The 12653-nt window shown below is 43.2% G+C and overlaps 1 protein-coding gene across 1 annotated transcript; it reads right to left on the reverse strand.

Annotated features, from left to right (window-relative positions):
* Positions 1 to 7827: 7827 nt before the first annotated feature.
* LOC107042766 lies at positions 7828 to 8802 on the reverse strand. Its single transcript, XM_015263951.1, has one exon. The coding sequence runs from the start codon at positions 8800 to 8802 to the stop codon at positions 7828 to 7830; it is 975 nt and encodes a 324-aa protein (XP_015119437.1).
* Positions 8803 to 12653: the final 3851 nt, after the last annotated feature.

The following is a 12653-nucleotide window of genomic DNA, read 5'->3' on the forward strand; positions in this document are numbered from 1 at the left end:
CCCTAAATGCGATAATAACTGAACAGTAGTCGGAAATTTAAATAAATAATTAAATCATTTTTACTCGAAATGAAATGTTTCTAATTTTACTCATTCTTAACTTGGATCGACACCCTTAATTATTATCTCCGTACTTTTTGATTGAATTGAACTTCATATTTGCGCCTATGTTGACGTTCTAATGGTCGTGAAGGCCGTAGTCCAAGAGCTAGAGCTTTGAACAAGGGTATTGCATCTCCCTACGATAGTGGTACTAATTTTGCGAAACCAATCGCGACTCTCTCTTATTAATCACTTACTCGCTAACTACTCACTCTTTACAGAGTTACTCGATCAAAATCCATTGATTTTCCCTCCGTGCGGTGAACTCCCGTACAGGTGGCGAAATGTTCCCAAAATTCCGTCACACATTTCATTTGAAGAAAATTTTATTACTGGATTCTATTTTTTTTGACTCGCCGAACTTGAAGATAGAGGTCTCCGCGTCGAATTCCTGTGAGTTGTTTGTTTTTAAAAAATTATTACACAATTAAAAATTCGACTTTTTGGCCAGAACAAATATTCCATAACATACGCGTGATTTTAGAAGCATAAGTCCTCAATCATTTTCTCGTATTTACAACAGTTTCATCAATACAAATTTATAAACAAATTATTTTTGAAGGTATTTCTGATATTTTTTACTGAAAATATTTTTCATGTTTCAAATACTTGCGTAGGTTTTTCGTATGACGCATGAATGATTCATGTAAAAATCGACTTCATTTACACCAGATTGATGATTTTTTTAAATAATTTCTTTGAACAAAACACAAAACTACGGATTCCGACCGGTAACAAGAAATTCTGTGTTACCAGGGGTACCCGCATTGTGGGTCCCTGGGTTGGGACCGAACTGCCCCCGACGGGGGGGGGGGGGGTTCCACCATAAAAAACGCCTGCCACGTGACTCAGAGATTTCTGCAGTTTCTTCTGGTTAATACAAGTACGAGGGCCCGATTGGCGAAGACTGTCTGCAGCCGCAAGGGGAGGACTGGCTTAGATACAAAATGCCCAAATAACAGACATGACAAGTCTCAAAAATCACCTGCCTCGCGACAGAAAAGTCATAAAAATCACTGAATCTGAGCCGACCCTGTGCAAGAGGGACAATGTGCCTCAAGGAAAACAGGGGGCTAATGAATTAAAAAAAGAAAAAAAAAGATAAATTATCAATTTTGAAAGGAGAAATTTTTTTTCGGAATATTCAAGACATTTTAAGAAATATAAGTCCTTACAATTTTTACCTTCACCTCTACTGTTTGTTAGATAAAAAATGATGTATATATTTGTTCCTCATTGTTTATCACTTTTTATTTAACATAAGGTCGAGTTGATAGAAAAATCATAATGACTAACCTTTCTTGAAATAATTTGATTATTAAGAAAAAAAATTGTCTCCTCTGAAAAATGTTATTTTTTGTCTTTTGTTTAAACAAATAATTTTAAACAAGTGGATAATCTCATTTTCTGTATATGGGTATAGTTTATGTTGCTAACAAATCAGTAATATGCCTCCGAATGGATTCTCTATTTTTGAAATTTATTACTCTTATTTTTTATTACTCTTCTTTTTTTTTCAACTTCTCAGCTCGAAAGGAGGAAGTCATTGTGTTGAAAAGGTGGGGCCAGCTCCCGGTCCCACTGGGCTTAGGCCCTTGCGTATGACATATATATTCGTTATGGGGAGACTAGATCTTGCGCATGCGCGGATCTCCTCTCCCTCAGGTTGTCACTTGTGAGAGTTACACTCTACTGCGAGACGCGAGACGAGAGACGTGTTGTAATCAATAAACCAGTGTTCCAATAATAAAACCCGTGTACCATTTATTGTGTCCACACCCGCAATCCAAAATATTGTAATGCCCCCGAAAATTGAATACGGAAATTTCATGTTTTCTCGACGTTTTATGACTCATAGAAACTCTCTCGAAAGGGTCGACCCTTTTTTAAAAAAGATTGATCTGTATGGGCGGATGTGTGTAGGTGTTTATGTGTGCATGACCAATGTAACCAATTTCATATGACCCTGTATCATTCCATATGAGCCCACTATCACACCATATGACCTCAGATTACTTCCAAATGACCTCATATAACCCCCATATGATCCCGCACAACTTTTATATGACCCCATATAACCCCTATATGACCCCCACATGACCTCCATATGACTTGAGCTTCATATTGCTACTATGCAACTTAATAAATAGTTATACTGTTTTTTTTTTTTAATCTCACAAACTATATGCTGTAGCTCAACACTAATAGATGCGATCCACATCATATTGTGAAAGAATCAAGAGGCTATCAATACAAATTTTTTAAGCCATGATTCATTTCATTCTGATAACAATCCTTGGACTGAGCGTCGAAAAATCGATTTTTGAAAAAATACCAATCTTTCACAAACTCTATGAATAATTCAACTTTAATTGGTGTCGATGGATAAAACCTATTACGGTCTATATCCATGGAAAAACTTATGAAATTTTATCAAGCTCCTACAAAGAAAATTGCGAAAAAAAAATGGATAAAAGTACACATACATACATACATACAGGCACCATCTAAAAATTGCATATTTCGACTTTTGGACCCTATTTAGTTATCCTGACACAAAAATTTGGAAACTCAATTTTGAACGATTACAAACCAATGGATGCTCGGAAGCAAATATGATCAATTTGGTGTAAATGGAGAAGATTTTTGCATAAATCACTCATGTGTCATATGAAAAACCTATGCAAGTACGTGAAACACGAAAAAGAATTTCAGTGAACATTTTCAGTAAACAATATCTCAAATATCGTACAAAATCGTTTGTTTATGAATTTTTATTGATGAACCGTTGCAAATATGGAAAAAAGTTCGAGGACTCACTCCCCCTAAAGTCATGCTTATTTTATAGGAAAACATTTGTAACGAGATTTTGTCGTTACGGGTTGAAATCCCCTTAAAAACATATATGAACTCTTAACTCAGTGAAGAGAGATAGTTAGTGACATCTAGAGGTGGCTGAAGAAAGCCGGGACTAGATGAATTGAGCGACAAACCGATGAAAGACCTAAAGCATAGCAGTTATGGGTGAAACCGCGACCCCTGGAGGTCTGGAGGAGGTTACTAGACTATCGCTATTTTGGGATTCGCCCAGCATGTGCTAGGGGAAAAGGGGCCGACGTATAGGCTGTCCAACTGGGCGATACCATAGGTTATTTCAGAGTAGACTAGGGACCAACGGCCAGGTGAGAGGACTGGTGCCCCCGGGATCCCGTCGGGTTGATTGGTGGGGATATGGTAACGGAATGACCTATCGTCGCTGAGATATCCAGACTAGGGGGGGGGAACTTTTAGTGACGAAGTTGTTGTTTCCAGCGTTATCCTGCTCGGCGAAACAAATGACGAGCGCATGGGCCCGTGGGTCTGGAGTAGAGATCGTCCTGCTGTCGACCCGACCATGTGCCGCCATTCGAGTACCCGGAGACGGTGATGTGCGATGACCGAAGCGATAACTGGTGGCCGAGAGTGTGGGTGGTCGTGAAGTGGGTAACAGTGTTCCACTTTGGTCAGATCAGCCTCTCGGCTTCCCAGGCTCTGAGGAGTCCCGGCTGATTCGCATTTAACTCTCAAACACTCCCGAGTCGAAATACTCGGGAGGAGAAAGCCTACCGAGAGTGAAAAACCCTCCAGGATGAGTGTAAATTCAATTTGCATGGATGATTAGGCCGTGAGGCTTAATTTCCAGCCTGGAATAGTGGCTGATGACGTTTGGCATAGGATACTCCTGGTGGACCTCGCCCACTCTACCGTGTCACACTCATGCTGGCTGGGCAACCCATTGCCCAGCCATAGAAGTCCTCTGAGTGGACGAGTTTGCCTCAGAGGCCGGTTTTCGTCGAACCCCTCGTGAAGGTTCGGCTGGCGCCCAATTATTGAGCGATAGAGACGGCATAACAAGTAGTTTGGATTTTTCCTGGGTGAACAACCCGGGAAAATATCCTTAGAGATTTTTCTGGCCGGAGAAGTTGAGTTTTTAATTGTTTATTAATAATTTGTTGATGAAAAAAATCACAGGAGTTCGATTTGAAGACCTCGAAATCCGGATTCAGACGGTCAAAAAACATGGAATTTAGTGAATCAATTTTTTCGACTTGAAATTGTGACGAGGCATATTTTGTTGAATTTCCCCTACACAATTAGTCCCCTAAATATTCATTTCCTGCCATTGTTGGTCATCTTATTTTCCCGAGCATTTCCCTTCATCCCCCCTTAATCCTTCCCCCTGGAAGCAGGGAAAAGACCACCCGAAGGAAGTCAACATCACCGGCCTATGAATCCGCTCGACAAGAACCTGTGTCCCCGCAAAAATACCTACAAACGTCCCTCGATAACACTCATCATCAGCCGCCCACCAGACTATGCTCATGGGATATTCCCCTTGGCCCCCCGCAGAGAGCTAAGACAGGTGACGATAAATCACGAAATGATACGAAAGGGAAAAACGAAGGAATACGAATAGGTGCGAAGAAAGCGAAAAGGACGAGAACAGAAGAAGGAAGAATCACTCGTACCCCAGCTGCCCCGAGTGTTACCACGTGCTCCGAAAACTGTTACCCGAGAGGCCCAGTAATCTTGTGTGTTCGAGAAGAATTTAGCAAGAGGGAAATTGTGAAGTAATAGAGCTTCTTGCCAGCACATCCAAGTTGTGTCCAGGAGTCTCCGAAATGGAAAGGAGGCTCACGCCCAGGAAATAAACCCTGGAACAATTGAGGATTCTTCATTGTCGCCCCGAGGTTCCCGAGTCGCAACCCCGTGGTCGTGAATACTGGTTGCCTTGCCCATTTTTCCATCATTTCCTTTTTCCCCAATGATTTCCCCCCAACGGTGAGCCCACAATTTTATTTTATTGTCCCCGTAGAATTTAATCGGATTAATTATTATTGTATTGCTTCTATTTTGAATTCCTCAGACACGACTAACTTCCCCCCTTTTGATTTCATCCTAGAATCGCTCCCTTTAGAACGTATCCAAAACAGCCTGGCCTTACCCATTCCCCTAGATCAATATTAAAAGGCAATTCACAGTTGTCAATTGTCAGTAAGAAGAATATTGAAAGAAAATATATTCGTCCTGTTGAATTTACCTTTCATTTGTACTAGTTTATTTAAAATTCCTGATCCTCATTTATAGTACATTAGAGTACAAGGGCACAAATTTCGTTTTCAACGAATGTGTAGTTTACAGGCCGAGCCGAAGGCGAGGTCTGTACACACATTCGTTAGAAACGAAATTTATTATCGAGTGCTCTATAATATTTTATGTCAAATCATGCAGAAGTCGAGTTGTGAGCAGGCTGCGCGAAGCGCAGCGTGCGATGAACTCGACTTATTGCACGGCGCGACATAAAGGTATTAATTAGTGTCAAATAATCCACGGTTACAAAATGTATGCAAACACCTCCCCCCAGCTAATGGACTTTGACTGAGGTAATAATGCGAAGCCGAAACTATTGGAACTAGAAATATGAAAATTGTAGGGAAGCTTTTATACCTGATGTGAGCACTCATAAAAAAGGAATGCATTTAGAAACTCCAAAGATGATCGCTGATCTCCTAAAAAATCAGAGAATTGTTGGCTTTTTTTCAACTTTGAGATAATTCGGGTTTTTTTTTCCGAAGAATTCAAGTGAATAATGAGGTTTTCTAAAGGAATGTGAGAAAATCCGCGGGTTTTTCAAAAATTAGATCAAATATTTCAAAATATGTGAATGAACAATGGGAAAACTATTGATAGACGAGGGTGAAAATTGCAAATAACACTGTTGGGGAGGTTTCACGTGACTCTTAGTACTGCACTTTGGTTGAAAAAAGAAAAAAAATAATTTTGAAAATTTGAGAAATTCTTCGGATTTTCTCAACAATGTTATGAGGTTTTGGAATTAAAAACAAATTCACAAGTTTTTCTGGATTTTATGGCAAATTTGAAAAAATTTCAGGTGATTCGTGAAAGTTTTAAGTTTATGGAATCGTCGAATAAAATTGTGAAAAAAATCGTGAATGAGGAGAAGATTCTCCAAATTAGTGATAGAGCATCAGAATTGGTCATATAATTTATTTCATCATTTATTCGATACTGCTTCTGGTACATGGTACCATTTTACAGGTTGCATGGCAATATATATATTGTGACGGACTGACTGTTGAGGGCTCAAGCCCAGGTCGCAAGATTTATTTACTCTTGTCACAATAACGATTTTACACACTCCAGATTATTTACAACTCTCAAGACTCTTTTATTCGTCAGCTGAAGGCTGTTATTCTAATCCAAAGGGGTGGAGTAGGGATTAAGAAAGGGAAGAATTCGATCACTTTCGAGTCTCGTTTCACGTTGGAGAACCCGTCTCCCCTTTTCCAATAATACTCGTTTCACTCGATTATTATTGGAAAAGGGGAGACGGGTTCTCTAGAGGTAATTAAAATCCACGTGTTACCGTGAATGGTCCTGGGTTTAACCTCAAACTCGTCTTCCGGATCGTCGACGATCCCTCGATATCAGACAGCAGACCGCCTTCGCCGGTCACTGGCTCGAGCCTTTTCCTCCTCACTGATTTCATCCACCTCGGACTGACGATTTTTCGCTCGTTTTAATTAATAAATTTACAACGATCCCGACATCGGATCGGAGAGAGAGGGAGAGAGAGAGAGAGAGGGGGGGGGGGTAGAGAGGGAGCGAGAAAGAGAGGGAGAGAGGGAGAGATTTTTCGCCCTTCCCCCGCTCCTCATGGCGACACTCGTCACCTGAGATATTTATTTTCTTCCCGGGACGACGGAAGTATCCCAGGTATCAAAAGTGACAGCCGGCGGCGAATTTCGTAAAAACGCCGCTCATCACAGTATATAAATATACATAAATGAAGGAATAATTTAGTGATAAAAGTCACAGAAAAAGAGATATAAAGATACCGAGACAACAACCTAGTATGTCTAGAGGCTCAATACAAGCTGGCAGCAGTAAAAATAAGCAAATAATACCATCAGAACCAATAAAAATTAAATAAAAACAAAATTAAATATGACAAGAAGCGCCAAGTAATAAATGCAATCAAGCAGTGATTCAGTTCCGACGCACGCAATTGGAAGCATTTCTTAAGAAAGCAGTACAGTTTTTTTGTGTCATACTCATTGCTGTTAAGCAAAGAAGAGATTGTAGAAATGGAGGAAAAGTTTGGATTCAACAGATAATTCAGGAGATAGTGGAGTTGGAAAGGAGTGTAGAAAGGACATATAAAAAGGATTTATAGGAGATCTTCGTAGGAGTGCTGGAGGCAAAGGGAGCAGAGCTGATTGGGATCATATTGGTAAAGGATACCGTTGATGATCAGGCTTCTGGAGTGCAAGGTCGCAGACCTCACGTGCGCCCTTCACTCTGGTGAACTCCAGAGAATAACGTCTAGGATAGAAGAATCCAAAGTTGTCCGTCGGGAGTCTGTCCATCTTGATTTGGATGGAGACTGAAAGTCGGTACTGCTCCACGTCATCCAGTCTGGACTGCTACTTCGCGAGCTGAATAATCTCCGGTAATCTCGATTCCCCATACTCCGGGATTAGGTTGCACCACAAGTTCTCACATTTCATGGAGTTCAAGCAGGATCTGCACTACAAGATACAGTTAAACTTGGTGGCAGCTATGATGGTATCATCAGGGGTGGAGTTTGCTAGGGCGATCAACCTCCGCAGACAGATTTTGGGAAGGCCGTGATCCTCCATTCTCAAAAACTCTTGCGACTCATCATAGGGCCTGCCTTAGTACCTTGCAGCGGATATTGTCAACGCCGGTTTCAAGCCTCACCAGATACCCAGGTGCATTCCGAGGGAGTTTCTTTAGGAAGAAGAGTTGAGCATTTTCGAGAGTCCTGAGCTCACCAGCACGAAGGCCCCAGATCCAGCTAGTGTACAGCAGCGTAGAGGCAACGAGGCTATCATATAGCTTACTTATGCCATCCCAGGTGTGCGCCTGAATTCTGAACAGAATATCCAGAGCAGAAGCAGTTGCTGCCTTAGCTTTTCCTGCGGCTGCCTTAGCGGCCCAGGAGCCCATGGACGAGGAAGAGAAGGTGACTCCAAGATATACATATGACCTCACAATGTCCACAGGAGAGCCGTTGAAGGCGAAGGCATGGCTGGCCTTGGGTAATGGACCGCCTCTCCTGAAGCCCATAATTTTCGTCTTGCCGATGTTTATAGTCAGGCTGTTCTCCTCGCAATAACTCTCTAAAACACCCAATTTCCTCCTCAAGTCCACCGGGCTGTTGGCAAAAATAACCAGGTCGTCAGCGTAAAGCAACATTGGAACCTGGGTCCTCGCGTCAACGTCAACTTCCACATCACCATTGATATTGAAGAACGACACTATGTCCGAGAGAAAGAGGTTGAAGAAGAGCCGGCTTAGCTTTTTCCGCTGCAGAATACATTCACTAACGTTCACCAGATCTGGGAGGCCCTCAGATGTCCTGATTTGAATTGAGGCCCGGTCATAGAGACGCTTGATGTTGCGAATTTTCTTGAAGTTTACTCCGAGATGGGCAAGTTTGGACCAGAGCAGACGATGCCGCAAAGAGTCGAACGCCCTTCTAAAGTCCACAAAGAGGGCGCAGACTTTACCACCAGTTAGCCGCAGGCGTGCTTGGAGAGCTGTCTGAAGGGTGAATGGATTGTCCATTGCACATCTCCGCCTACGGAAACCTGCTCGCTCCTCTGGAATCATTGTAATTCCGCCCTTCTGTAGATTCGCTTATTGACAATTTTAATGAAGATCTTGGTGATGTGGTTCACCAACGCAATCCCCCTACAATTCAAAGGATCAGTTGCATTACCCTTTTTGTGTATCATGCAAAGAATGATACGCATCCAAGCATCAGGCACTCGCGCCGCATCAAGCACCTTGTTAAATAGAACGAGAACATAGTTGATCCACACAGATGGAAGAGCTTTGAGGAAATCATTCTTTATGCCGTCCACTCTAGCAGCTTTGTCACGTTTTCCATCTTTAAGACAAGAGCTCAGCTCTAGGAGAGTAATAGCTCAATCCAGTGAGGGAATCGATGTTTCAGGGAGAAAATTTGGGAGTCATCACGTTGAGGGTATTTTTGGCTGAGGAGGGTGCTTCAGTTCTCCAGGAGAATTACCTCAGCTCTCATCGGACGGTCTCGGGTCTTTGTAACAGCCTTTCAGTATAAAGTAGGGCTCCTGGTGTTTGTGAAGCTGTCCAGTATACCTCTCAACCAGGGATTTAAATTCTTTGCTCTTCAAAATATATGCTAATGCTATCTCTCTATTGAAGGAAGGTGAGTAGATTGCCTTGAAGAGCTTTCGAACCTCTCTCTTCAGATGAGTGCATTCATCACTGAACCAGGGCATTTTTTGTTAGAGGCTCAAGCGACCAACGGTGAGAAGTTTTGAGTAAACTCACCATCTTCGCTGTTTCGAGGACAGCATTGGTAAAGTTGACGTTCATGAAGTTGATGCTATCATCCAGGAAGGACTTGGGAGAAGTGGAGAGTCTAGCAGAGGTGGCAAGGTGAGAGGTGAAAGCGGATGATTTTTCGTTGTTCCATCTCAGAATCGAGCCGGAGCATTCCTGAGGGGCACTAGTTCGGAGAAGAACAGGAAGCCTCAGATTGAATCTGCCAATTGAACCAGTAGGTAGAGGAGTAACGAGCCCCAGATGTAATGCCATAAGATTTGAACCAACTAGATCAGGGCATATCGTCATGTCCTGGACCATGTCCAAAGCCAGGTTGCTGATCCTGACCAAGTGCAGTGTGGATGAACCTCTAGAGCTCGAGAATCTCTCGGGACAATTAGAAAAAGTCCTACCATTTAAAAGTGTAAATTGATTGTCCAACATATATTTCCTCAGCATCACTCCCCTGTTATCGGTTCTATCTACCAGAGTGGATCGGTCTGCCAATACCCGAGTTCCTTCCAGAAGCTACAAAGAGAGAGTCCTCGAAGCTATCCATCTGTGCGTTGGCATCCCCTCCCAAAATAAAAATATCATCTTCGTACCTGACATGCACCTCAGAAAACGGAGAGCTCAAGAAGTTGTTGAATCCATCGGTACAGTGGGCTTGAAGTATACAGAGAACACCGTGGCACTCCAGGCACAGGAAGAGATCCCGAAGATGACCCACCAAGGTGTTACTTCAATAGTTTGGGGACTGAGATCCCTGTGAATCAAGCAGAACAGACCACCACTGTCTCGGCCTCTTGATCTGTCCTTCACCGCCTTAGACCATATTACATGATGAGACCTGTGGTGATTGGGAATCATATGAGGAGCTTCTACCAGCAACATAGTTTGAGAAAAGCACATAATCTGTAGATTCGGGGAGAAATCATTTAGAGAAGCGTTTGCCATGCCATTTACATTCCAGAATTTAATACTTAGCGTCACTAGTTTTTTGGAATAGCAGTGGAGGATGGGGCCGGAGAAGCCTCTCTGGGAGAAGCTTCCTTTGAGAGAGGGTTCGACTGCTTGCTCCCCGAGTTCTTCATCAGCTTCTCAGTAAAAAAGTCCCAATGCCACCAGACCCTGTCCACCTGCAGCCAGCTGTATCCCAGCCTCACTTTTCGGCTATCCCCCCTCAAATTCTTGGCCCTTGCTCTGATGACTGAATAGATCTTCTGCTCACGAGGGGTGAGATCCAGATCGATAAATACCTGCAGCCCACGATGATTTGCGAGTTTATGTTTCTCCTTCATTATCTTGTCTCCCGTCTCCTGGTTGATGAGTCTCACAATGAGGAACTTGAAGTTGGTGCCTACCACTCTTGCCTCCAGGGTGACATTTTGTAATTAGAAGTGCTCCAGTAGAAATTATTCGACAGCAGGCTTCGGGGCTGCCGGTTCGTAATTGAGCCCCTTGATTGTCAGGTTATTAGCTCTGAAAGCTCTTTCCTGAGACTCCAATTTGCCATTCAGTTCCATGAATTCACGTTCAAGTGGATCAACCTCAGCCATGCTCGAGTTTTTCTCTAATTTTTCAATTCGGTCGACCCAGGGCTTTGGGAGGGTACCGCTCTCGTGCAATTTCGCAAGCTTTTGCTCTAGGGAGGCAATCTGGCTCAAGATTTCTGCAATTTTCTGGTTGGCCCACTCATTCTTCCTTGTAATAGTTTCCCTGAATTCATCCAGTTGTTTTCGGATGAGCTCATTGTTCTCCCTTATGGAGCGCTCCAAAGCATCGGTCCTGGAGTTACCTTGCAGACACAAATCATTCATCCTTCGCAGAATGGTATCCATTACCTGCCTGTCAGTTCCGGTACTCAGCAGCCGTTCCAGATCATCAGGAGGAAGAGGGGTAGGACCTGGTATAGATGGCACAGGTGTGGGGGAAATAGGCAGCATGATGATCGAGGGTGTCTGGGCTGGAGAGGCAGACATGGTGTAGGGGATTGGGTGAATGAAACTATCAGGAGAGCTGAGGGAGCGATTCAGTTTCTTGGATATATGAGGTGAGGTAGAAATTGGGGAGAGAGGGACACACTCTTCTTCAGGTACATTCCTTTTCCTCTTGTTGATGAAATCACTCAGCGAACCAGTAGAATAACTACGTAGCTTAGTATCCCCTGAAATCACCTTGGAGTATCTCCTTTTTCCTTTAACCAAGCTCTGGAAGGGTAATTTCAGAGTTGAGCAGGATGACAGCTGAGTCAATGGGCTGGTCGGCTTGCTGTCAGACTGGGGAGCTCCAGATGAAGGGACGACATTGGTTACAGCAGGGTCAACGATTCCCTCAATGTTGGATTGTGTTGTGAGTGTGGAGTCCTTTGACTGGCCCAGGATCGGGTCATGAACAGTGGTAGAGTTGTCGTCAAGCACCAAAATTGATGGGATTTTATTCGCGCTCATGCCCCTTTCGCGAATTCAACTTCAAAATTAACTAGGAGTTGAGAAAATCGCCCGGGGCAGATACAATCGAACAATACCAGCGGGGGTTTTCTCACATGCACATGCTAAAAACGTCCGGTTCCGTCGCTACGCACAACAGACCCCCCATTGGTCATATAATTTTCCCAGAAAAATAATTGCACGATTTGCAGCGTAGTATAGGGAGGTGAAGGAGGAGGCGAAGACTGGGAAATTTTGGGCTTTAAGGAATTTTATAATTATTGTTTTCTACTCTGAATAGAATTACGATTATAATTATAATCAAAATGGTACTTAGTGAGCATCGATATTCGAAATTAATGAATCACTTATTGACATATTGAAATGAGATAGGTGATGAACCGACACGCATCGTTTCTATTGATCTCAACACTCAGTACAATAAGAACGACGATGATGATGAGCACCGCCACGGCTTGCGCCTTGCGGCCGCAGCGGCGCTAGTTATAAACAAAAAGAAATCGGTTCAGTGGTTCTCCGGATGTTCACTCCCGGTTAGTCCGCCGTATTTTCTTTCGGTCACCCATCTTTTTACCCACCCAACTGTCTACTGCTTAGCTTTGATGATCGCAGTCTACCCCGGTAGCTTCTGTGCTGTGCAGCTCCTTGTGGCAGGTTACATTTTTTTCCCGCTTGATATGATAGGAAAGGTAAACAGTGGGG

The sequence above is a fragment of the Diachasma alloeum genome, unplaced genomic scaffold, assembly GCF_001412515.2.
Source record: "Diachasma alloeum isolate Michigan unplaced genomic scaffold, Dall2.0 Dall_scaffold_00518, whole genome shotgun sequence".
Lineage (NCBI taxonomy): Eukaryota > Metazoa > Arthropoda > Insecta > Hymenoptera > Braconidae > Diachasma > Diachasma alloeum.

Excerpts from the sequence above, each read along its gene's own strand:
- LOC107042766 (XM_015263951.1), bottom strand. The coding sequence starts at position 8,802 with ATGATTCCAGAGGAGCGAGCAGGTTTCCGTAGGCGGAGATGTGCAATG.